At 47.6% G+C, this 26649-nt stretch overlaps 1 protein-coding gene and 1 non-coding gene across 3 annotated transcripts in view; both read right to left on the reverse strand.

Annotated features, from left to right (window-relative positions):
- Positions 1 to 199: 199 nt before the first annotated feature.
- The window catches only part of ATXN1 (ataxin 1), a 244130-nt gene continuing 217680 nt past the window's right edge, over positions 200 to 26649 (reverse strand). For both annotated transcript variants that reach the window (XM_057304837.1, XM_048225705.2), the window contains 2 exons: positions 22834 to 24910; positions 200 to 8169 (listed from right to left, as the gene is read on the reverse strand). In XM_057304837.1, coding sequence (XP_057160820.1) covers positions 7639 to 8169; positions 22834 to 24750 — 2448 coding nt within the window. In that variant the 5' untranslated portion in view covers positions 24751 to 24910 and the 3' untranslated portion in view covers positions 200 to 7638. The remainder of the gene's footprint in view (positions 8170 to 22833; positions 24911 to 26649) is intronic.
- On the reverse strand, positions 10808 to 10929 carry LOC113264532 (small nucleolar RNA SNORA40). Its single transcript, XR_003319730.1, has one exon. It is a non-coding gene; the product is annotated as a small nucleolar RNA SNORA40 (small nucleolar RNA).

The following is a 26649-nucleotide window of genomic DNA, read 5'->3' on the forward strand; positions in this document are numbered from 1 at the left end:
CCTTTTATCTCAGACCTCGTCTCAGGCATGACCAAGCCGTCTTGTCTCCCCTCGCCCCCCCCAGAAAATACCATTGGTAAGAAAAGCATTGCCTTGTGTCCCTGCCCACCACATACCAAGTGGGGAAGGGGGCTAAGTGTGGGATTACCATCTTTTCCTCAGTCTTTTTCTTCAAGGATCTGACACAGAAGGACACACATTTGCAATTGGCACTGTTATTTTATTAGTACGAGTATACTGAAACAATAAACTTGTACTGGTATACAGACAATTTATTTAAAACAATTTTGTTCAAATTTTGAATCAAACATTGTTTTATTATAATAATGAAATAATTTCTACCTAGAAAACCTGCAAGCACCATCAAAGAAAGGGACCATAAAATTCAATAAACAGACTCGAGTGTATCCTACAAATAGACACACCACGATTAGAAAATAGAATATGAATTCTTCCATTTTTTTTTAATATTTGTTTTAAAAAAGCTAGTGCAAGTACAATATTTTACACTGGAATTACAGAGAGTATGCACGCATATGGAAAAAAGTTCTCCTGTCACAATAAAAGCTCTTAACTATGTATGCACTTAAAATTTTCTTTTCAGTAAGGTGCAAAACATTCCTTCCCTAGTTCTCCTTGGTACTGGCCATGTCGGTCTGATAGTGCCCTCAAAGTTCTGGTGTCTCTTTTCCCTTGGCCGGTGGGAGGCATACAATTGGAAGTTTGGTGGGTTACGATCTGATCTTTAAACAGACAAGGGTATGAATCTCAGAGGTGGCCCCGGGGCCAGAAGTTAGGACTGTCTTAACCAAGGGCCCCCACGAATACCGGGCAGGGCTCTCCTGAAACTTCCATTCATTTGACCCTAAATGGGTTTACAGGTGAAGACCCAGGAGAAAGAAACCATCCTAACAGGCCAAAAGGGCAGTATTCACAGAACCGAATGTACAGGTGTCAAGTTCAAGGTCCACTGACTAGACAATTTACCCCACTCCTGGACCAGAGGATACCTTAAGATTCAGTGGTTCGGGTAAGAACCACAGGAAACCTACGCCCCCAACTTCTTGGTAACTGCTCTTTAAAGACCCAGCTCTAAGCCAGCGTCCGTCATCTCAGACTGGATATTCGGGAGGACAGGATGTTATCCTGGCAAGGATTACTGTAAACAGCGCTTCCAATGCAGGCCTTCAGACTGGCCATGGAAAAGGAGACAGGCTCGTTGGCCATCCAGACAGCAAACGAACATACAAACTAAAGGGGAAGAAAACTTGGGTGAAGTCTCCAATTATCTGCAGTGGAAGACTTGAGTCCTTTCAGAGAAGAAAAGTTACGGAAATTCTTAGAGACTGTTACCGTATAGATCCTACCTATTGGCCAAATGCACTTAATTTTAATACAGCTGAACCATTTGTATGCAAGTCATGAAGGACATGAAAAGCTGAAGCCACTGTCCCCTCCTGCCATCGTACAGGTGAATGTCAGCTACCAGAAAGCCTTGCATTTTAAAGGTAAGGGAGGGGCTGAGATTCTGAATTTAAGAATTGTACGTGGGGGTGCCCAACACCCCCACGGCTGTCCAGTTTCCGCTGGCTGCCTTGATTTGGGGACAAAATAGGACTCTTCTGAGAAGTTGCTCCACATTAATTTTGGCCTCAAGATTATAGAAAAAAAAACCCCAAACTAAAGTAAAAAGAGGCATTGAAATTGAAATTCATGCTTGATCCCCCCATTTAAATGAGGTGTGGGGGGGAAAGAAGTCTGAGCTTTTTTTTTTTTTTTTTTTTGTCCTCATAATGAGTTCTGTTTTCCTGGTAGCTAGGATCCCTTGTTTCAAACACTTCTTGTTCAGGATTATATTCTTTGGGTTTATTGGAACAGGAAGTGCTGAGGATGTCAAACGTGATCTCTGGAGAAAAAAAGGAGTTGCAAGGGTTTGAGAGTTTAAACCAAGAAAGGAGCTCAGAGAAGTACTTTCAGCACAGGAATGAACAGTATTCTCAAATTTCAGAATACAGAGTTGCCCTCCCTCGGAAGAGGGCTCTATGTAACAAAAACACAAAGGAAGCGTAGGTATAGTTTGAGGGCCTTTTACGTAGTAATTCTTCCAGGCCATAACCACAGAAATCTGATTATTTGAGACATGACAATTTTCTATATACAAAAAAAAAAAAAAAACAAAAAACAAACCCAAAACATGTAACTTTCAACCTTTATGCTTTTTTTTTTTACAAACAAGGTATGAAACTCATTGTTTCAACAGATCCATGTCTTTCGAACACTGAATGAATCATTTCGACATTCATTTTTCTTTTGTGCAATTTTTGAGAACATTACCTGTACTCCTCAAAGTGAGTGCTTCAAAATTTTTTCTTCTTCAGCTTCTCAAATTAGGTGTACATTAAAAAAGAGAGAGAGAGAGAGAGAGAGAAAGAAAGTTCCCACAAGGTATAGTGCTACAAGAAAAGATCCTATCCCGTAAGGTAACATTTGAAGCGAGGTCATCTATGTAAAAGAAATCTCAGCTCCGGAGTGGAGGTGTGCAAATTCTTTGGAGTTTCCCTATCAACAGAAACACAACACTGTCCGTGGAAAAAAGAGGAAACCAACCCAACACAATCGCATACGCACGTATGTGCTTTATAAAAAAGTATATTTTTTGTATATTTATTACTTGAAGTGTTCCTAAATTCTCTATTTCAGAAATTCTGGGTTAAAAACACAAAGGTGGAAACAAAGGCTTCCAGTCCACTTTAAAAAATAAAAAGCGTAACTTCCTTTCCTTTTACGTCCCCACCGAAGGCGCTGGGTCGGGCCGTGGAGACTGCCGGCCCGTCTTTCACCTGGAATCCTCGTGGGTGACTAGGAAACAGAAGTGCAAAGCCTTCTGGGAGACAACAGACCAGTGTGTTGAGCTGCTTGCTTGCGGTTCAGGAGACAGTAGCCATGACAACCGGCACAGCTCACAAAGCCTGGCCTCGCGTCCCAAGAGCTCTGCCGCTTCTCCCACGTCTGAAATAGCATGGCATTAGTGTCTTCAAAAGCATTTTGAGATTTTTTTTTTCTCTATGAAAGAAATAGGTTTCCTTAGTAGTCACAGATGTTAAAGGGTATTGTCAATTGTTTCCTTAAAAAACAAACAAAAAAAAAATTCCAAAGCGACAACAACAAAAATAAATTTTGGCAACACATTTCAGTAAAGGTCCAACTATGTGCAAAGAGTGAATTTAACGATTACTAGGAGCTACTGTTCACCTTGAACATGCAGCATTATATTGCAATGTATGCAGTATCTAAGGAGTAATCCACACGATGCCGGAAATCCAAACATTCCTCGAAGTTGTACAACCCTACCCCAGAGCAGGCCAAGTGCTGCTTCTGGACACACCAGTGTACCACACCCGCCAGCCCCGTCCCTGAGTAAGAGGTGAGAAAGGTTTCGCAGAGTTCCTTGTAGGGGAGAAGAGGGATGCTGCCACTTCCTGGAGGGGGGAAGAAAGCCCAACACACGCACCTAACAGAAAACACAGAGGGTCACCATTCAGAGTTAGCCATGGGATCAACAGCCACGGGGTGGGGGAGATCCCCCACGGGGAATCAAATCCTCCCATACCAAACTGGGTGAGCGGGGGAGAACCAAAAAAGTGACCGACATAGAAAATTATCCCGAAAGTCCGAACGAAAATGCAATTTGGATTTCCACTTCACAGGGTTTGAGGTAAGTGGCATCCATCTCTGTGGCCCCCCCACCCCCCTCCCCAATGTGGCCCAAACAAACTTGAAATGATTCTTAAGTGAAACATTCTAAGGAACAGTCATTTTAGGTCTTTAGAAATCCCTATAAAGACAGAGGTTCTTGTTTGTCGGTTTCTTGTTTTTGTTTTTTTTCTTTGCGCCCTGACTGATTTCTTGGTGATTGTGTTCCATTGTAAACGCAAAAGGCCTGCTGTTAGTAGTTTAGAAATGGAAAACGGGAAAGAAAGAACGAAAGATGGCTAAATATTGCGAAGCGGACATCGTACAGAGGCACATGGCTGATCCTTGTAAGCCGCACGGCACCGAGGAATTTTCTACGCCCGTCATTGTTAGGTTTGCTACACGGGAGCGGTGACAGAGGCTGCTCGGGGAGCCCCGGGCTCTCCAATGTCTGCCCACAAGACGAGGTTCCCTGTCCTTTGGATGTTCTTCCTATTTGGAGAGAAAGCTGCCACAGAGGATCGGTGACCACTGTTCGCAGGTCGCCCCTCCGCGGCCACTGGCCACACGACACACACACACACACACACACACACACACACACACGCACACACCAGGCCACACTTCCTGCCCGTGCTCAGAGGCATGGCTCAAAGGCTCAAGGACACAGACCCGAGGAGGAGGGACCCGTCCGCTCTGGAAAACACCCATGGAGATGGAATGGGTCGATCCTGGTTCTGTGTGCTCCAGGTGCACCTTAGAAATCAACCTGCCTCCTCCCTCTCCTCACTCCACACTCACTATACCTCGTGGTGACAGGGGGACTGCAGCTAGTCCCCTAGCTCTCCTTTCCTGGCTCTTTGCAACATGGTGACAGACACATGGGGCTCCTGAAAGCGCCCCGCCCCAGCACTCTGCACCCGCAGGGGCCGGGGAGCTCGCTGCGGGAGGCTCCCCCCATTCCTGGTGCCCCCCCTCCAGCCCTTCTCTGGCCAGAACAGGGAAGATGGGCCCAACGCGGGGGGAATGAGCTTTCACTAGAACGCACTGGTCGGGCCTGTTGGCACGGGAAGTATTGCACATGCTAAAAAAGCAAGAGAATGAAATGGGACGATGTTTAGAAAGAACCAATGATTTTGTAATTCCTATACCGGAAATAGAAGCACAACAATTACGGTGATGTTCCTACCGCTCCAGACCGCGTACGTTTTCCCGTCTTAGTGTTGGTGTTGAAGGTCCAGCTAGTTCAACACTGGAAGTTAAGCCGAAAGCAGGTGTGTATGTGTGTGTGTGTGTGTGTGTGTGTTTCTGCGTCCACGTGAGTTTCTGGAAATAGTGGTACTGATGAGGACAGAGTCTCTGTATGGCAGCCCCGTATTCCTCTTACCATCAAAGGTTACAAAACAAAAAGAAAACAAAACCTAATAATTGCAAGTGCCCTGAGCAGAATATATGGAAGATTAAGCAAGTTCTCTGAGCAGAAACATTAAAAAAAAAAAAAAATACAGCACTAAACAAGCAGTATGACTGCAAGAATGGGCTCACCCAGCTCTCTGCTAGCATGCTGAGAGGGTAATGAAATCCACAGAAAGTCAAGGACCAGTTCTAGCTATTCTAAACCTATTCAAACGTTTTTGGTACACCCCAGAAAGCGGTTTATAAATATCATTAGTTCTGGTGAGAGCTAAATATAATGGAATACTCGATAGCCAAAATGGGGGATGACATTAGAATTTTTTTTTCAAATTTGTGAAATGCAAGAAGTACTACTTTCAGTGGTAAAAGAAAAATCCAATTAAGTATTTGTTCAGATAAATTGCAGCCATTCCAAGTAAGAATATTTAAAAATTTCTCCCTACTTATAAAACTTTATTTTTTTAAAAGCACTTTAATAAGACACACACTCAAAACCCACAAACAATGTTTCAGGTCTCTGGGGAATGAAAGGTTTAAACTGAAATATACTCTTTCTGGGTTTGTACCAAACATTAAAATCTCAATTTGATTTCAGATGAAAAAAAAAAAAAGTCATTCTGAAAATAACATTAATATCAACGATAATAAAGTAATTGTGTTTTTTTTTTAAAAAAAAACTTGCTCACGTATATAAATGTAATTATGGAAAACTTTCTCAATGAGTCTGAAGAAAATTCTCAGAGTTGTCCTGCTAAGACCTGTTTTTTTGTTTGTTTGTTTGTTTTTCATTTTTTTTTTTGTTTTTTTGTTTTTTGTTTTTTGTGACAGATGTGGTAGAAAGACCAAAATGAATTTTGAAAGGAACATAACCTTATAAAATGGCCTAGAGTTTAGGCAGGTTAGAAAGTAATTTTGCTACATTTATTTATGCTCGTTCAGTCCCCCAAAACTTTCCCACAATGTTATTGGATAAAAACTGCAGGAATATCACACAAATTATAAACTCAAGATGTGCAAATCGCAAGGTTCTTTAAAAGTTCGTCTTTAAAAGAAAAACACTGGACAAAAATGAGTATTCTTTTTTCCATCCCTTTTCTCTCAGTTTCTCTGCCAGCTCTGCATATGCCTTTAATTCTTTCTCAAACATCAAAGTGAAAAGTGCCTTCTGCCAGGCTGTACTTGGTGGCCATTCATTGTCACATACTAGTTCATAATTCACATTCATCCTTTTAAACCACATTGAAACTTCCAATATCTTGCTCGTGAGAAACTCTGCAGAGCTGAAATGTAGTTACAGTGTTGAAAAAAAGAAAGCAACTTAGTTTTTGTTTTGTTTTGTTTTTCTTCCCAAAGAGTTTAAAGGGAGATACAGTACTTGTTGAATGATAGACCAAGATGCTTGGTAATAAAGTGTGAACAGCATTTTAAGTGCTTAGAGATAGTAATATATATGCTCATCTTCAAAATCTAATTCCTCACGTCACACTGGAATCTGAAAAAAGTGGCACCCGAGTTGTCCATAGTCATGAACTAGAAACAGTACTAGAGTTAAAAGACAAGATTTGCAAACCCAATGCGAAGAGCCCCGGCGGCTCTCTGAAGGGCAGTTTGCATCTACCTCTTGGGAGCGAAGTCAATGTGATAACCTGATTGGTTTTCCTAACACTGCACGGAATCCAGAGTGGGCGTCCACCCTCTGCCACCCCTGCCGCCGCCCCCCCACACCGTGCGGGGCGCGGTGACCTGAAGCGGTCCTGCCCACCGTGACACCCTGGAGACATCATTGCGCTAGTAAAGCAGAAACGAAATCCCACGTGTGGCAGTTGCTCTAAAAAATATCAGTGCAGTCAGGCCCCATAGGGGGAAATATATATCTATAGGATTAAAAGTTGCTTTTATTGTAAAATATGTTGGAGGAAAAAAAAAGGTTCTTTTACACGGTTAGCTTTCCATCTGCTGTCTGATGCCTCTCTAGCGTGCCCTGCAGCTGGGTTCCTGATGTTGGTTTTGCACGTGAGAACCTCACGAGGACCTTCCCCCTTGGACCTCCAGTCCCACGCTGAGGGCCGGAGAGAGTGGGACAGCGGGAGGCAGAGGGAAGGGGAGCCTCCCTGGCCGCGCACCTGTGCCCCCCACGTGCACGCGCACCCCCCGGCAGCTCCCGGCCCCTTAGAACTCGCTCTGGAAAGCGGCGGAAGTCAGCGCCCGGTGGAGGCTTCTGTGCGGCTGGAAAAGGCAGGTGCTCGGAAGCCACATTCATTTCTACCTGGACGCTCGGAGCCTGCTGGGGTGGGGGGGGGGGGGACCTGCCCCGGCCCCCCCCCCCCCACCTGCTACTGTCCCTGCCAGACACTCCCGGAAAAGCACGTGCACCAGTCTTCTGCGCAACACCGGCTGTAACTCTAATGACAAGGTTATAACAGAAACCTAAAGAGGGTAACATGTGAATACTGCGTTATTTAGCCTACAGTACAGTAATCTGGATACGAATGATAAGGGAGAGCCGAATCGCCTTTCCCCACACTGCCTCTACTTGCCTACATTAGACCGGCCTTCAATGCAAATCTTAACCTCCTGAGGAATTAGAGAAGGCTTAGGAAGAGTCAAAGGTGGCTCGTCTTCTGACTTCTCCAGTTTGCGGGTCTCCGGGGCCGACCACCTCCTCTTCCTCGTTGCCGTGGGCTTGCTGGGTTCTGTTTTGGTGAGCAAGGGCGCTGCAGGCAATCCTATTTTTTCTGGAAACTTGAGTTCGCCATTCTCAGACAGCATCGGGGCACTTCCCTGGTTGATGCCGTTCTCCTGCTCCGCGTACCTGTGTCGGCCGCCTGCCAGGATGTCGGTCTTTGAATGCTTCAGCAGGACGCTGGCGGGATCCACGGGCGGGCCCTTTTTAACAGAGCCGTTCTTCAGGTTTCTGAGGGTCAGCGAGATGCAGACATCCCCAACTGAGAGTTTGGAACATGGCAGATCAAAGAGCTGGCTGGTTCTCTCTGGACAGCAGGATGACCAGCCCTGTCCAAACACAAAAAAAGGGTACTCTACCAAGACCTCCACGCTGACCTGTGGGAACAGTGAGAGACAGACAGGGAAAAGGAGGATGAAGACATTTTATTCTTGTTTTATGCCATACACACCCACACGTGTGTGAGCCAAATGGGGAAAGAAAAAAAAAAAGGTAAGACTTCGTTCCTCGAGCCTCATCCATGAACACACACAAATGAGGCTCTTAATTTTGGGCTGCACCTGTACTCACCATGTATCAGTGTTGGGTAGAAGCCAGTGAAAGTCCCTTTAGTGTTCAAAATACCATTTGACTGAAGTATCAGCTCTCTAGCTGGCCTCCTTTAAAACCAATGGATCGGCCCCCAAGGACGCCGAAACACGTACTCGGTGTTGAGCACTGAGCCAGGCTCTGCAGGGCACTTGAGCAAAAGATACAGTCTTGCACTTTATCAGCTCACTGGACAAATGCTATTCTCATGTATGTCAGGGCTAATGAGGAATCAGAGTGAGACTGGAGGCAGGCTCCACGAGGAAGCACTTAACCTCTTTATCATTGTACCCCTGGCCCCTAGAAGGGCCCCCGGCACACAGTTGAAGCTTAATAAATACTTAGCCGATACATGAGTGTGTGCTCAGGAACTGAGGGGAGCAGAACCAGTGAAGGCTGGAGTAAAGAGGGAGGGCTTCCCTGGGACCCTGAAGGTTGGGCAGCATCTGGAGAGGGTTGAGGGGTGGACAATGTTGGGGAGAGGGTAAAATTTAGGACACAGAGAGCTCAAGACTTGGCCCATCCGAGGTTCCCCACCAGGTACTCAAATCAGCCTGTGCGTTTATTTGAAGACCACTATCAAAAGTGGGGGAAGCTCAATGTCCTCTCTAGTGCTTGCTGTTTTCTCTCCCACCATGTGCCACGTGTGCACCGTGCTAAGGAAATAAACTGAAAAAGCCAGTCCTGGTCCCAAAGTAGATCATAATCAAGTGGACAAAAGAGGAACATGAAGGTAATTGCCAATCGACGTGGCAAGTGGGGCTATGATACTTGAATACCAGTAGTAAGTTGCTGGAGGGCAGAGGAAAGGCACAGACCAGTTTGAAGGAGCGGTGATTAAGGAAGTCTTGGATGAGGATACACTTTGCTGAGTTTTAAAACATAATGGGGGTGGAGTACAGGTGTGGTTGCAAGGAGAAGACACTCCTCGAAGTAGAGATAGGTGAGCAAAGGCAAGGAGATAGTGTCCAGTGAAAGTTCTACTGTTGCCATTAAATTAGGTTGAAATGCACTTGAGGTTCTAGCAGTTTAATTTTCATAGAAATTTGTTTTCTTCAACTTATGCTATATAAAAAGGAAAAAAACAATGAAGTAGTTTTAAAGAGTCAATTTTCAATGACTTTTCTAGGGGTAGTAGACTAGGTAATCTGGAACAATCTTCTCGCTGAGGACAACTAAATACTCTGAACAAAAACTGAACAAACAAAAACTAAAGAGAAAATGTAACAAATGATTTCTTATGGCATTAGACAGAAAATAAGATAATGCAAAACCACCAGGTAAGGCTCAGAAAAGGTGATGGCTGAGAGATTTAAATCTGGTGTTTGGGGCTATTTTCCCCCTGAGGGCATTTGCACATTCCAAACTTGAGTAGTTTCAAAACCAAGTAGACCTCTGGTAGTCTCAAGGGGGTGGGGGAGGGAGAGAGTAGGGAATGAAATTCAGGGTACCCTTCAGGTGTACCAAGGGAAGGTGCTTTCTGGTGAGCTCCACTCTTTTGGGTTGTGACCCCAAAGTGCTGAGTGCTGTACTCTAGAAGTAAGGTGAACCAGAAGTAGACAAGCCCTCTCAAAGTCTGGAGCTCAGATTTTAATCATCTTAGCCCCTAAAATTGGGTTAAGGTCTCGAATTATTTACACAGTTTTTCAAATAAAAGGCACTCAATTAAAAAAGAGGAATGAGGTCCATGAACAGACCCCAGGACAGGAATAAAAAACCAACAGAAACAACAGATATTAGAAACAGACCCATGGGGGCTTCTGAGTAGAGTCATCAGCTACAGACATTAAAATGACCTATGTTTACAATATTTAAGGAGATTCAAGACAAGCTTGAGGATTTTGGTAGAGAACTAGAATCTGTTTTCAAAAGATCCACAGAAATTCTAGAATAAAGAAACATACATTTACTAAAATCAGGAGAACGCAATGGATTTTCCAACAGAATAAATGTGGTTGATGAGAGAACTGGAAAACTGGATTCCTTAATTGGTGCTTTGGAAGAAACTATATAGAATGAGACATGGAGACAAAAAAATAGTTAACACAGAGGAGTGATGAGAGACATAGAAGACACATTGAGAAGATCTGAGAGAATCTGAAATAATCTAAAGAATCATAAATTGAATCATACCAGGAGGAAGGGAGATCATAGGGCAGAATGAATATTTCTGAGGTGATAAGAGCTCGAAAGTTTCCAAAATTGGTACGAGACAAGAATCTGCAGATTCAAGAAGGCCTAATTCCCAAGCAGGAAAAATAAAAAGAATTTCTCACCCTGACAAGGCACAGTTTAACTGCTACAAACCAAAGATAGGAAAAGAAAATCCCTAAAGTCTCCAGAACAAAATGCATATTATCTCCAAATAGGCAACAATTAAATTCATAGTTGACTTCACACTAAAAAGAATGGAACTGTTTTGGGTACCATGTTCCTTCTCACCTGTATCAAAACTCCCATTGAACAATGAGTTCTGGGTTGCAAAAGAGGATTTGTTTTTCCCACTTGTCTAAGTCTCTATGAGCTAACCCAAACCAAAGGCAAGTGCAAAGATTACAGGTGGGGAGTTTGTGAAGTCTGTCCATATTCAAGTGGAGATCAGAGAAGCCCAATCAAAAGAACTGTGAGCTGACTGACAGCGACAACTGTGAACTGAACAAAAGCTCTTTGCAAAGAGCCGATTTTGAAGATTGTGATTCCCACTTCGGAGGAGCTGAGGTGATTGGCAGTGGAAGGAATCCCATGTGAAATACCTTAAATAAAAATTTATTGACTTAAAAAAATGGAACTGTTGTGTCTAGAAGACAAAGGAATATCTTCAAAACAATCAAGAAAAAGACTTGCCAACCAAGAATTCTATATTGGGCAAAAGGAGCCTTCAGGAAGGAAGGCAAAATACATTTTTCAGACAAACAGTGATTAAGAGAATTTGCCACCAATAGATCCGGACTGAAGAAAATACTACCAGGTATTCTTTATGTAGAGAAAAAAATCGATCCGGTTGGAAGTTTGTAGATGCAGGGAGGAACACAGAACAATGAAAATGATAGATGTGGGTAAATCAAAATAATATTGCCTATATATAATAATACTTAAAATGCTTTGTTGAAGTTTATACACAGGCATACGTACACAAACACAGAAATAATTAAAATACACCCCCCAAAAAAACCTGTGGCTTTCTATTTTACCTATTTTTGATAACTATGATTGATCTAGTTGTACACACACTTCTTGAATGATATACTTTATTTGTCCCATAAAAGTCATAAGTATTTTTAGAGGGAACAACTGGAGTGAATATTCAAGTTTATTACTCTAGTGTGTGTGTGAGTGGGAGCCCATAGAAATGTGCATATTATCTGGGGGAAAACTGTTCTGGGCTATTTTAATAATGTAAAGAGAGCTAAAAATGTTTGAGTGTCTCCTACCTGTCAAACGTTTAGGTGCAAACTTCACAAAAAATATTTTGTTTATGCTCACAGCAGACTAGGGAAAAAAGTACTAGAGTTCCAGTTTTACAAATAAGGGACTACAGTCTCAGAGAGATTAAATCACTTGCCTAACATCATAACTATGAGCTGATGGAACAGTGATTTAATCCCAGTCTTTGGCCCCCCAAACCCATTTTCTTTCCCTATGCTCCTATCTCTGCCCCTGTGAACAAAGATATTATAATGCCACTAAAAGAGATGAATTTAACATTCTCACTACCCCCAACAGTGATAAATGTTACTTGAAATAAATAAGATCCAATGGCTTTATTTCATGGTTCAGAAAATTGTGGAATAGTGTCTGCCTTGTAGCTACTCATACAATTCTAATCTCCCTACATAAGCGGGTGATGAGGCTGATATTTAATTACAGAACTACATTCTCTCTCTCTCTCTCTCACCCATACACACACACCCCCCACATACGCATTTGCATATATGTATGTACAAAGATACCTCCAAATTACAGTATCAGATGGGGATGCCCACTGAGTTCCAAGTGGCAGGACCAGCCTGGAGCTGGCTTCATAAATCCTGTCTCAAACCTCTTACAGCCATTAACACCATACACCACACAGAAGGAACGCATCCTACTTCAAGTGGGGATTGTTGATCTGCAATCGAAAGTTATAGAAACAAAGTTCTCAAGTGTAAATGCCTCCTAAGACTCTGCTGGCTTATCCCTGCCTCACACTGGTCAGAAGTAACGTGAGGTTCATAACATTACAAACCCTATTTCTAAACACACTGGCCTCTATGATGGCTTTGCATTTTCCTACATGATCCCCGGTCCTTGGGTACAGTCTGTGTGTCTCCTTGCTGACAGACAGCCCGACACCTGCTAATGGTCAGGTTCTTGGTGGGTGAGCCATAGTATGTGACCTCCTCAGAGCAGCCAACATTTCGTGTTTTGAATATAACATTTACTGTATGCTTGTCAACAAATCTAACTGAAAATGTCTACATGTTACCAGCTATCTGTAGACTCATTTTTTAAGAAGAAATGTCTTCGAGGCCTTTATACGAGGTAACATTACTGATCATTCCAAAAGCTATGATGCAGATGTCTATGCTTCCCATTATACACGTCATAATGTTTGGGGGCATTTTGAAAGCCCTTCATTACTCTTTCATCTCAAAACTCCCAAAACAAGTCTTAGAATTAAATGTTGTAACATGCTCCAGAGCTTGAAGAGCCTACCTAAAAATTCATGAAAGTAAAGTGATGAGGAGAGAGAAGATTATTTGAGCTGTGGACTAAAAAGAGCTGATAATAATAGAATTTATTTTTAACCTGGATAGGTTGGGGAAGATCTTCTCTACCACTTCAAAGGCTTGCTTTTGCTCCTTTCCTCCTAAATTCTGGCTTTGTCTCCTCCCAGAGAAGTTCTACTCTCCTGGGACAACATGCCACACGGCACATCCTCAGCTTGGTCTATGCAAATTAGAAGCAAAAAACTACTCAGACAATCTGATCGTTGGAAGCAGTGGACAGGATAGCTCAGGCCAAATGTTATTTTTGTCCTTGCTAATTACTTATTCTCGCTAATATTTATCCTCACTAATATTTTTCTCCTCCCTAATTATGTAGATTGAATTATCTAGATAATGCATTTTTGGGGGGTCTGCATACAGGTGACCTAAAATAAGTTCTTTCCTCTTTCTTTGGTGAAAGTCAAACCCGTGTTGCACATATCTCAAATAAGCACGCTCGAGTATTCATAACAAATCTATTTTTGTTTCATAATTAGGTTTGTCAGAAGGACGTAAACATTCTTAAAGGTTAACTGATCATTAACAGTTAATGAAGAAATCACACCAAGGGACTTTTCTGTGAGAATATAGATGGTCAGGTGGGTCTCCTTGGAATTCCCTTGGCGGGGAGCACTGTCTACCTCAAAACACGCTGTCCTGTTCTGGAGATGAAACAAAGGTGGGATTTTGTGACATGATGTTACTTGAAACCAGAATGATCAGTCCGCGAACTGCTTGAATTTGAGACCCACGTGGGTCTTCCCTGTGGTGCCTAGAGGTTCAAAATATTATCGATCAAGCATTCGCACTCCAGGGTTTGCAGTTTTAGTAATGTTCATCATGTAATCTTGAGCACCTGCTAAGTGTTAGGGACTGGAGAAGAGTACCTCTGGTTGAAGATCCGGTTCTTGCCTTCAGTGGGGGCACAGAACATGCAAACAAAACAAAGTAACTTCACAAGGGCGTAGTTGGATAATGGCAGCCATGTTATCTGATGATGCCTGCTTAGGGGTCTACTGGCAACTCAAACTTTATGTGTCCCAAAGAGCCCTTCTGGTATGTCCTTGCCCACTGGTGCCTGCTCTGTTCTTCTCTGTCTCCAGGAATGGCATCTCCGTGCTTCCAGGGGTTCAGATCAAGGTGCTGGGGATCATAATTTACTTGGCTCTTTCTCACACTGCACATCTCCAAATTACAAGCAAATCCTGTTGGTGCCCTCTTCCAAATACATCTAGAATGAGACCATTTCTTCCTGCCTCCACCACCACTGCCCTGGCCAAGCCAGCTTCTCGCTGGGAGAAAAAGCTGCCATGAACAAGCCTGATATGGTCTGCATACTCCCCTGCCACAACTCACTACACTGTAGTGACACTGGTCTCCTCGTTGAAACTTTAACTCCAAAAGATATGAGCCTCTGGGTTTGTACATTTGCTGTTCCTTCCATTTGGGATCCTCCCTGCCCTGTGTACTGTTGCCTTCCGTTCCCCTTTTCAGAGAGAGCTTCAGGGACCACTACCCTATCGAAAGTAATGACCCTCCATCCCTAGTATCCCTATCCTCTCCAGGCTGCTTTATTTTTTTCCCACAGCACTTATTATATTTGCTTACATATTTGTTTGTGTCACCTCTGCCCCCAGACTCCCCTAAGACTATATGCTCCAGGAGGGAGCAGATATTGCCTGTTTTGCTCATTGTTCTCTCACTAGAATGTAGACTACTTCCTGGTGTGTAATAGGTGCTCAGTAAAAATCTGAAAGAATAACCAGTTCCCTGTTTGTTTTCCCTATGTAAAAACACTGCAATGGCACGAATGGCCAAGAGAGGTCAATGTTTAGATTCCGGAAGGCTCTGCCTGTCCTTGTTTCTTTTTGCCAGCCAGGACTAAATTGGACTTCCGGTCCTCCCCAGGGAGAAGAGCAGAGCCTTCCCTGGGTCTGGCTCACCCCTGAATAGGCAGCTTTCTGGGCTAAGAAACAGCTGCCTCAACTCCTCCTGATTTCACCGAAATCACACCTCAGTTGCTTTCTCTCCACTCCTGAGTTCCCTTTTGCTCTTTCAGATGTGCTAATAATCATTAATTCATTTTATGCTCATGCCAGGGTTCAAAGAGTCTCTGATGAAACCTCAAGGAAAATACGTACAGGAGGGCAGTGCCATATAAAACCCAAGCATGTTACATAACTTCTGGCGGCTCAACACGGCCCATTTTTTTTCAACCCATAAATACATTCTTTTCCAAACGCTTTGAGCAGTCTGCAGGATGAAATGTGAGCATGAATAGCCTTTGTCCCCTGTCAGCTTGAGGCCCCTCTGCCTTTCATCTCTGGATGCCTTGTAGCCAGCACCTCTCCTTTTTAGGGGCGGGTTACCTCCCATCCTTTTCCACCCTTTCCTGCCCTCCTCCTGCTGCGGCAGTCACACCCGTTAGCTCACCCCTGCTTCTATGAGAAATCTGCCCACCCCTCCCTCTCTCTAGCACCCTGCTCCCCCTCCCCGCAAATCAACTCCTCTAAAACGATCACCTCCAATTTCTATTCAGGATGGAAGAACCGAGACAGAGAGTAACACATCCTCACTTTTGGGTTGATGATTATTTATTCAATGTCACCTTGCTGGTCTGGCTAATGACTGGCTTTTAAGATCATTTTTAGCTCTTCTGTGTGTAAGTTTAATAAAATTCTTTTAACTACTTAGTCAACCACTACTGTATCTAAACACTGTATGCGTATCCACATATTCATGCTGTTTGGATGTATATTTCAATCTTGATTGGTGCTATGTCTACATACACACATATGTACATATCACCAAAAACAAGATATAAAGAAAACAAAACGTCTGTTGTTTAAATATGTCTCCCCTTTCCTCCACGAGAATCCCTGTTTTCACAAATGTGAAGGGCGTCTGTTTTACAAAACATTTTTTGCTCGTCACTATCCCAAATGTACAAATTCTGCCCCTCCCTGGATCAGTGAGATCTCTCAGAAGCTGGGCTTCAGTGAACAGGGCTTGCTTTTGGTGAAATCATTAAGTTGGGAATTGCCAACTTTGTCTGCAAGTGAAATTCTTGGTCCTGTTTTACCAGGAGACAAAAAGCTCATCTGCTTTCCTTGAAGGCCAGTGTGCACGACTGCGTTCTCAACATGGAGCAGTGCTTACGGGGCTAAGCGAGAGACCCATTTACTCCAGTGTTTAAAAATCATGAATAAAAACAGTCACAACTCTTCAGTCGAGTGTAAGAATATCTGTGAACGTTCTATTTAAAACATTTAATCACGTTAATGCTATAAGACCTGACTCAGTCTTTGGGGGAAGCGTTTCAGGGTTGTTGGGTAAACCCACACCCTAGCTCAGAGACGCCCCCAAATGCAAATCCCAAATGACACGCTGGGTTCTCCTGCTATGTTGTGGGCTGGCTCCCAGAGCCTCCACTGCGGGGAGGCCCCGTTAGGCTCTGACTCAACAGGTGGCTTGGAACAGCTCTCAGACACACAGATTCTATCCCACTTGTCCTCCTCCCCTTAAAAGGTGTGCCTTAGGAAAACGATGTATTAAAAAGAGAAATGAGTGATCAAAGCCACTAAGAGACACGGAGGAACCTTAAATGCACATTGCCAAGTGAAAGAAGTCACTCTGGAAAGGGTACCTACTGCGTGATTCCAACTATATGACATTCTGGAAAAGGCGGAACTACAGAGATGGGAATAGATGAGTGAGTGGCCCCAGTTCCGGGTCGGGGGTGGGGATGGGCAGGATGCGTAGGTGAAACGTCGGTTTTTAGGGCAGTGAAACTACTCTGAATGATACAGCAATGCTGATATATGACGCGACGCACTTGTCAAAACCCACAGAACGTACAACAGCACGAAGAATGACACTTAGCATAAGCTGTGGTTAAAAACCATGTATCAGTACTGGCTCCTGGGCTGTAACACATGCACTGACTACACGAGTGTTTTAATAATAGGGGGGGCTCCGCGTCTGGGAATCCCTGGACTTCCTGCTCAGTTTTTCTGGGGTCAACTTAAAACTACTTTATTTATTTATTTTTTTTTAAAGATTTTTATTTATTTATTCGACAGAGATAGAGACAGCCAGCGAGAGAGGGAACACAAGCAGGGGGATTGGGAGAGGAAGAAGCAGGCTCACAGCGGAGGAGCCTGATGTGGGGCTCGATCCCATAACGCCGGGATCACTCCCTGAGCCGAAGGCAGACGCTTAACCGCTGTGCCACCCAGGCGCCCCCCCCTTTTTTTTAAACTACTTTAAACAATAAAGTCTATTCATTAAAAACCAGCTATTAGCAACAACGAGCGTCTGCTTCCATAATACATGTAAGATCCCCTGGTTGGGGGCATGTGTATCACACATAGACTAAAGGAGTGCCTTTTTCTTTTTCTTTTTTCTTTTTTTTTTTTTGGAGGGGTACACAGACACATAAACAGAAATGTGGTTTGATACCATTTCTTTCTGTTGGAGACTTTCTGGCATGAACCCAGAGAGGATTATCACTGACAGCTGGACCAGAGCCCCAGCTCTGGGCTTTTTTGCACACGGGGAGGTCACTATCTATTTTTTGATACATTAGGATTCGATCCCACCAAGCTCCACATGTGAAATGCTGGCGTCGGTTTGCCTTGGCTGCTAAGGGACCATACAGACTTCGGTGCTGCTCGCATGAGGTCTGGCTATTTTTAGGCAGCCGCTATTAAAGCATAATGCCGCCCCGAAGAGTCACAGAACATAGCAGTCAAATTAGAAATAGTGGAATGAAAGAAAAGCTGTCGGGAGACGTGCAGTAAGCACATCATTATAACACGTTGTACTAGCGTGACACGCACACACACACGCACACGCGGGGGCCCCCCGGGACAGCTACGGGAGGTAAGTGGCACTGAATATTAAACAGCCACCGAGGAGGTCAAGGGAAGCAGTCATCTTGGGAGGATCTGGGAAGTGAGAGATAGCCCGATCACATCAGCAGCTCTCGAGTCAGGCAAGACACAGTCCAAGGCAAGTGTCACCCCAGAGCACTTTACAAATAAATTCACTACAATTCGACTGAGCAAGTTTTGAGTGCTCTTCAGAAACGCTGAGCCTGGGGAGCATGGGACAGAGGGATGAGGAGGCTGCTCACAGGCAGAACGTGTTTGCCCGATGGAAGTGGAGGGCTCCCCGGGGAGGAGGGGGGCTCCTGGGCAGAGGCTCGCCCACTGGGCACCTGGCAGAAGAAAAGCGCACGAAACCTCCGTTTCGGGGGCTCTGACCAATGCGGACGGCTGGGCCACCAATGCAATCCTCCGGGCCAGCTCACGCTGGCAGCAATCCAGTGGGTCTGTATGCACACCGGCTTGCAGGAGGGCAGTCAGCCCCTCCTGGAGAAACAGCGGTGTGGGTGCTCCGGAACTTTGTCCTTGTTTCTGGACCTTTCTAGACTGCCTCTTCGTTCATAAATTCTTTTTTAGAGCATGAAGCCTTGTATTTATTTTTTCAGAATCTAACGTTTCTCTCTTTTTTAAAGACTTATTTATTTATGTTCGAGAGAGAGCACAAATGCGAGGGGCCGAGGGAGAGAGAATCTCAGGCGGACTCCATGCTGAGCGGGGAACCAGATGTGGGGCTCGATCTCACAACCTTGAGATCATGATCTGAGCCGAAACCGAGAGTCAGCCGGTTAACCGATTGTTAACCCAGGCGCCCCTAACCTTTCTCTTCTCATGGCCCAAGCCACCTAAATTGAAGCAGGGAGGGCCCCTGACATTGTCGAGGGCCTACGGGGTGCTACATGCTGTGCTGGCTCCTTTGAACACATTTTCTTTCATGCTTACAACAACTCTCATTCTTACTTCATCAGCAGAACGGAGGGTTGAGATGTATTTGAGCACTAACGGGTACCCAGTTTGCACACCGTCCAGGGCTACGGAGGCATGGAAGATAAATCCTGACTTAGGTATTTTTAGCTCCCGGTCCTGCATTTTCGTAACCAGCTCACTTGCTTCCCGCCCCAGCAGAGGATGCCCCCCCGTCCTCTTGCTGAGCCATGCCGGCTCCCACTACTGTCGGGGGATCCCCTCTAGGACTTGCCACGGACTTACCCCATCTTGGAGAAAAATATCAAGTGGATTATATTTGGGAGTGAGGCCCCAAGGGAAGTGATTCTGTTGTCCACTGGGGCTTTCAACCGGAATCAGGGAACATTCGGGAAGCAGGGAGACTCTCCTACCTGGGGTGGAATGTGCTACCTGTCCCTCAGCAGAAGAGGAAGGTGACACAGAGTGGCCAGAAGGAAGTGTCGTGCAGTGCCTATGGTGGGAACAGATGACACCTGGGATTTTCCTACGCTCTCCCACAGCAGCGGGCCAGGGGACCGGGTGCAAAGACACTGCCTGTGTCGAGAAATACCGCAGCGGGGATGGCCGAGACACGGGGACGGTGACACATTCGCGACAGTGTTTTTCTCCCACACTGCCTCGTCGGGGGCTTCAGCTGGAGATTACACTGGGGGCGTCTTTCCACAATAACAATTAGGAGTTCAGCTCCTTAAAATAATCACCCAAACGAAAACCCTGCCTGTTTTAGACAGGAGGGTTTCAGTTCCCAGGGGGTCTGTGGGCTGATCAGGATCGGGAGGTCAGTAGAGATTCCCTCCGTGTCCCCCTTTGGTTTTTGGTGAGCGAATGCTGGCAGTTTCTACAAGCTCTGTTCTGCGGGGCAGAGAAGGCCAGGACTGCAAAAACGCAGGAGGCCCGCAATATACCTTGTACAAGGAATCACTTGCCTGTTTGAGGGATGAGAACAACGGCCGCTCTGAGGGAAAACCCCTCAGAGCCGACCGCAGCCCCGGCTCGTGGCCTTTCCCCCCACTGTCCGGAGGGGATGCTCACCGTAGTTTTCTGAGGTCACACATGTCCCCGCGGCTCGCCTTCCACGTGGGAATTTCTGCTTGGAGTCATAACGCCATTCGGCGGGTGAGTAGAAAACCATCCCTTCTCCCACAACGTCCCCCATCAATTTTGTGATTTTGCTAATTAACTTAAACAATTTGCACAGCCCTAAATCTCCCCGTGGGTGCACGTGTTAGTGATTTCTAACGAGTTGAGAAGACACAGCTGATCTCCAGGCCAGGCGAGAACACTTCTCAGCGCCGCACCGATGAGGGACGCGAGCTCGCGGCCCTCGGAACGTAAATTAAATCGAGATATCAGCTCTCTGGCTCCCATCCTCCTTCCCCTCTCGCCTTCTTTCGCAGTCTCTCCCGATCCCGCTCCTGTCACTCGTGGCAAGCACAGCTGCGGGAGTATTTTAGCTGTGATGATGTCAGCCTGTCTCTGATAGGCTTCTGGGTAAAGTGACAAATCACTGGCCGTGTCGGGGCCTTGCACTTTTTGTTTTCCCAGCTTAAACCCCCAGCCACCTTTTTAGCAGGCGACAGCCCTCCCCAGCATGCGGCGCCCCCACGCGGGCCGCCCTGACAGACCTGCGAACAGGCCGTGACAACCATTCCACCTTCTCATTTGCACCTCGGCTGTCAGCAGAGACTCGTGGTCTGGCTGCGGAAGGAAAGGAGCCCTCCCGGGGAAGCCGGTTACTCTATCATTCAAGCATCCACGGTGCAAAGTATGGAGCCGGGAAAACACAGGGAGAGGCTGGCTTTCCAGAACGCCGGGTCCACCTGCGACCTTGAGAGGCCTGGCAAGCTCACGTCCACGAGGCTGCCAGGGTCTTGGAGAGGTTGCCTGCCCCCAGAGCTGTTCTGTATTCTCAGGGCAAAAAGAGGTGCGGGTAAGCAACCAGCAGCTCTGGAAATAACACCTCTTCCCGTGCCTGGCCCCGTTCACAGGAACGCTTGAAGGGCGGAAGGGGCCATGCAAAAACGCACTTTCATTCTTCTTTTCCATGCTTTGCCTGGAATCTGTTAGAAGACCACTTTGCTAAAGACAACTCGTTTCCCTTCCACCCGTGCCCACCTCCAACCCACGCAGGCAGGCAGGAGCGAGCAGTACCTCCCGGCAGGGAACTCGAAATAAAGCTACCACTTAAAAAAAAAAAAATCCTGATTTTTGCTTTTTTTTTTTTTTTAAATCTGAACTTCGAGAACTCTTTCTGGGATCTTACCAAAGACTGTAAGCCGATGGTGACCCTGCACCAGAACAAAGGGGGGCAAAAAGCTCTTGGCAGGGCAGGCCCTCCGACATTGTGTAAGACCCCACATCTGGTCATTCACAAGCACTTCTGGAAAACACTGGAAAATCCCCCCTCCCCTGCAACTTGATGTCTTAAAAATACCCTCAAAACAGTCCACACCATTAACTAGTTTTTCTTTCGTTTTGTTTACCCAAACATCACCTATGCCATGACCGTTCTCAACTCCAACTTGAAGGATGCGCTGTCACTTTGGGGTTTTTCAAAGCCCTCCGTGGAAACATTCCCAGGAGAGCGGGGCTCAGGGCTCGAGAGCCAGGAAGCCCCCAGCCTGGGGGCCAGACCTGTTTGTCTCCAAGCCACCTGGACAGGGAAAGTGCTGTTTTCTATAAATGAGCTGTGGAATAGAAGCGTTCAAGTGATTTAAGACACCGTACAAGACTGGACTGAAGAAGACCGTGAAAATTCATAGAGTTAATAATACTTCTAGGCTTTAACAGAAGTGACCTTGACTGCACCTTACCCCTTGGGGTTCCTATTTACTACATGCTCAGGACATCACCTAGGACTCCCAGACGATGTTAATCAGGCCTGCGATTTTCTACACTCTGAGGCTTTGGTATCTTGGAGCCTTGCTGACTCTGGAGGGACTGCCCCTCCCACGGATAGCTAATTCCTTCCCTGGGAGAGAGATCTTCACAGGCACACCAAACGCCCACATTCCCCAACCACCTCCTCCACTGGGTTCTCACCTCTGGGCCACTGTCCACCTGCCCTCATCACCCCAGGCCCAGGTACCAGACACCCAGGGACAGCCCCTGTGCCCAGAGCCCCCAGAAATTATTCATGCCAGCCAATCCTCGGCCTGCTTACCCCATGTCGCTCACCGCTTCTCATGGAAACCACCATATAGGCTCTTGGCCGTGTTCCCTCCTGGTCCCCTCTGTCTCCTGACTGACCCTGGTGCTTCCCCATGCAGCCCCGCATGGCCCGCCCTGTCTTTTTGGGATCTTGAGTTTCAATGGCAGCTGTGTTCTCAACTGTCGGCCTCACCACCCCTAAATGATAACAGCACCTACATTTTAAAACACAGACATTGGAACGGGATGGGGTGACTGTAACCATCTATCTCATGTCCCCATCCTGACCAGCACGGTCTTTTCCTGAGAGCTAAAAAGGGCACAATGACCCCTCCAAGGGCCTGGAGCCCTGCAGCGTTTCTCCATCAGGGTTCCTCATCTAAGCCATAGTATAAAAAATATATATATATCTTGAGTGGTGATTTTCTGAATCCTACGGAGGATGGTACCTTACTAGCCCCAGTCTATAGGAGTACGGAAGTGAATTCGTTACAAACAGCGGATGCACTGGGGCTTACCTCTCTCACAGAACCTGGATGGAAAAGAGGATGGGTCTACAGTCTGGATATAAATGAAGACCCTGAACTCTCCCCACAGCACATTCGGGTCTGCCTCTTGGGAGACACTCATCTTGTCAGGAGAATGGTGACAGCGGCATGGTGGGTGCCCCTATCTGGGCGGGGGGGGGGGGGGTGAACATTACCTGTGCTCGGTGCTCCCCCACGGCAAACTGGATCACGGCCACGCCGGGGTGGTGGCTATCCTCGATCCTCTCCACCGTGCTGGAGTCGATCTTCAGATCGCTGCTGATCTCGGCACTCTGGATGAAGTCTTCCGTCTTGAGGTCCTCTACCTTCTTGAGCTCCCCGTTGGCCAACTGGATGATGGAGCCTTTCATGAAGTAGGGGGGCAGTGTGGGGGGCGCCGCGGCGGGGGACGCCACCGACTGCACCACGGGCAGGTGGATCTGGGCCTGCACCATGGCGGGGTAGGCGGCCTGCGTGACCAGGGCCTCCGGGCTGAAGTTCTCGCTCTTGGGAAGGGCGGTGGTGACGAACGTGTGAGGCATGGCAGCGAACTGGGGCGACGACGTGGCTATGGCGGGGGCTGCCCCCGACCCCTCCACGTCGGCGCTGCCCACCGGGATGAGCAGGGGCTGCGTGCCGGGGATCACCAGGTGCTGGGGCAGGCTGCCAGCGTACGTGATCGCTTGCTGCTGGCTGCTCAGGTAGCCGATGACCGGCGCCTGCGTCCCCGCGTAGAAGGCGGTGGCCGGCAGGCCCACCGGGAGTGGCTCTGAAGCGCTGTGTGTGGTCTGGATGACCGTGTGGGGGGACAGCGTGGCGACGGCGGCGGCCTTCACGCCTTCGGGGCCCAGAGCCTGTTGGGGTGATAGCGCGTAGGACCGGTGCCCGGGCTTCCCCAGGTGCAGGCCGCTTTTGTCGTTGAGGGTGGAGGGGGAGGCCTCCCGGTGCGTGACCTGCTGCACCTCCAGGTCCGCGGCAGGTGTGTTGCTGGTGGGCAGGACCATCACAGAGGTCCGGACCCCCGAGGAGTCCCGGCCGCCATACTCGGCGGCGCTGGGGTGGACCACCACGTGCCTGGACTCGTACGGGTGAGGAAGGGACTTGCCGGCCTTCACCAGGCCCAGGTCGGCTGAGCTCGGGGCCCCGTACCTCCGGCCCTTCTCCACCTCCCCGTTCAGGAGCTCCTTGGCCTGCATGGCCTGCTGTAGCCTGCCGCTCTCGGCTTTCTTGGCGGCCTCGCGCGGCACGAAGTGGCTGCCGGAGTCGGTGTATTGCACTACGACCTGGGGGGAGGGCCCCAGGGTGAGCGTGTGTGGGATCATCGTCTGGTGCGGGTGGAGGTGGACGGGGATGGCCGGAGGAGAGGCCGTGCGCCCGGCGCTCTGCGGAGAGCTGGAGATGTGGACGTACTGGTTCTGCTGGGTGGGTGGGGGGGACCCCGGGGTGATGAGGCCCGGCGTCCTGCCCAGGTGCTGCTGCTGCTGCTGCTGCTGGGGCGGCGGCGGCTCAGCCTTGTGTCCTGAGGCTTGGCTCAGACTGCCCATGTTGGCCAGCAGAGTGGAATAGGCCTCCAGCTGCGAGCGCTGGGATGGAGTGGTGGCCCCCGCAGCAGAGGCCACGGCACTGGTGACGGGGCTGGCCGTCGGGGAGATCAGCTGTGAAGGGATGAACCCGGCGTAGGGCCCGCTGTACTGGGAGGACCCGATGAACTGGAAGGTGTGTGGCAGGTGAGCGTACTGCACGGGGGACACCGGCGTCCCGGACTGCGGGGGAGGGTACGCCGCGGGCAGCGTGCTGGTCGCCGGGACAGACCTGGGCGCGCTGGGTGGGGAGTAGTCCAGCCCCGTGGACAGCGCTTTGTGTAAACCTATTCCCTGTTGTAAACCGAGCTCCACTGAAGTCCCCGCCGGGCCGTGCCTGCCGCCCCCGTGGGTGCGGCCACCGGGGTTGCCCGGCAGCCATGCCACGGCCTCCGCCCGGTGGTTGTCGCTCGGCGGCACGGCCGCCTTCTCCTCGGAAGGCCGGCTGGTGGCGGGGATCTCGCGCTTCTTGGGAGGCAGGCATTCGTTGCTCCGCTCTTGGTTGGATTTCATTTTTCGCCGTCCCCCCTCCACGGTGACTGTTTCACTGTCTGGCTGGCTCTGGTTTTAGTCTGATACATGGAAAGTCACATTTGATTTCTGCAGGGGATCCAGGCTCTTCATGAGGAATCATCTCCCCGTGGGTGCGATCCTCCGGCAGCAGCTCTGGAATCTGGGAAAAAGGAAGAGGGTGGGGACGAGGGGAAGAGGCAAGGTAGGAGGAAGGGAAGGAGGAAAAGGAAATCAAAATATCAGACTGAAACTCGGCCTCTGGCTTCACCGTGAATTCCCAAAACCTGATGAGAGCCCCAACGTGAAGGCACAGAAAACACTGGCCCTCAGGAAGATATCGAGCACTCAAAACCTTCAAGCAGATGCCTTCTTCTTTTCGCTTTTTAATTTTTTAAAAAAGTCTACTCCAGCTTAGCATGGAGCCCAACACCATGCTTGAACTCACGACCCTGAGATCAAGACCTGAGCTGAGATCAAGAGTCAGATGCTGAACTGACCGAGCCACCCTGGCGCCCCACAGCAGATGCCTTTTCATGGCATTAACAACTCCCCTAAGACCATCTGCATCTCCTAAGACCTGTTTCTCAATACCCTCTCTCCCTTTTTTCTTTTCTTCTTAGAGGGTAGATTATTTATTTCCTAAATTTCCTTTTCAGAAATGCTGATCCCTTCCTCATCTCTTCTTTCCCTTGCTGGAAAATCAAATGAAGCCCACAGGGAGGGTGACATCAGGGAAAGTCAGCCTCAGATGCAGGTGCTGGGAAGGAGCAGGTGGAGAGTGGGGATCCTGAGTGGTCTTTGGGCATAAGGTCTGAAGCCTCATCTACCAGAGCTACTACTCACAAGTTCTGCCTGACTCTGGGTCCATACTCAATCCACAACCATTCCCTCTTCCCTCACACACACACACACACACACACACACACACAGTACACATGCCAACTCAGCAGAGGCAGCCAAAAATAATCTTTTGCTCTACAAGTTTCCAAAGAATTCCCAGTACAGCTACTCATATGGTAACAGAAAGCCAAAAGAATCTGCGAGACAGTTAAAAACTGAATATGGTTATGGTTAAAAACAAGAATAAGAATGCGCTAATAGGGCGGATGCATCGAAGGTTCTTTCACATGCTCCTTTCATTCCTCTTTCTTTTTTTCCAGGTAGTCTCTGAGTTTTCTCTTCACACTGCCCTTTCTCCTTGGAAAGGGCCAACCCACCACTAACCCTAGAGATGAAACCTCTTTCAGATCAGTCAGACCCGTGGCTTAACCCTGGATCTGTAAATCGTGGGCTGGGAGCCAGGTGTTATGGACACACATCTCAGTCCCTCAGTGACCAGTGAGCCCCGAGTTACCATGACTGTGGGCACATGGATGCCCACTGGCAACAGGCTGAACATCAATGGCACCAACAGGAACCGGGCTAACAAGCAGCAGGTGTGAGTGCCTCCTACCGGCAGCAGCTGTAGACAGGAGCAGTGTGGTGTGCTGGGATCCTGGGGCCTGGGCATCAGGCTTTGGGAATGTCAGGCCCTGGGGGGTTTTGGCATTTCTCCAAATGCTCTTGCGAGCAAACACAACAAGACAGCAGACTTCTGCACCTGAACCTTGTCGACACCCAAGCAATGGCGACATCCCTACTGTAACATGGCCTCTTTCCTTTTTCCTCTCTGCCTGCACCAGCTTCTCCCCCCCAACCAATGGTAACTTTTGTTTGGGTCCATGATTTAGTGGTCCTTGCTGCTCTTGCTTCAGCAGGATCACTGAATGTCACCATAAAAGGGCACATGACACAAAAGGAAGTCCCCATCCTTAATGGTTGTGATCCAGGTATGTATGAGGTGAAAGTGTATAAATTCGGTGTCTCAATGTCAAAGGTCATTTCAGTAACAACAGGATT

Source organism: Ursus arctos, unplaced genomic scaffold, assembly GCF_023065955.2.
Source record: "Ursus arctos isolate Adak ecotype North America unplaced genomic scaffold, UrsArc2.0 scaffold_31, whole genome shotgun sequence".
Classification (NCBI taxonomy): domain Eukaryota; kingdom Metazoa; phylum Chordata; class Mammalia; order Carnivora; family Ursidae; genus Ursus; species Ursus arctos.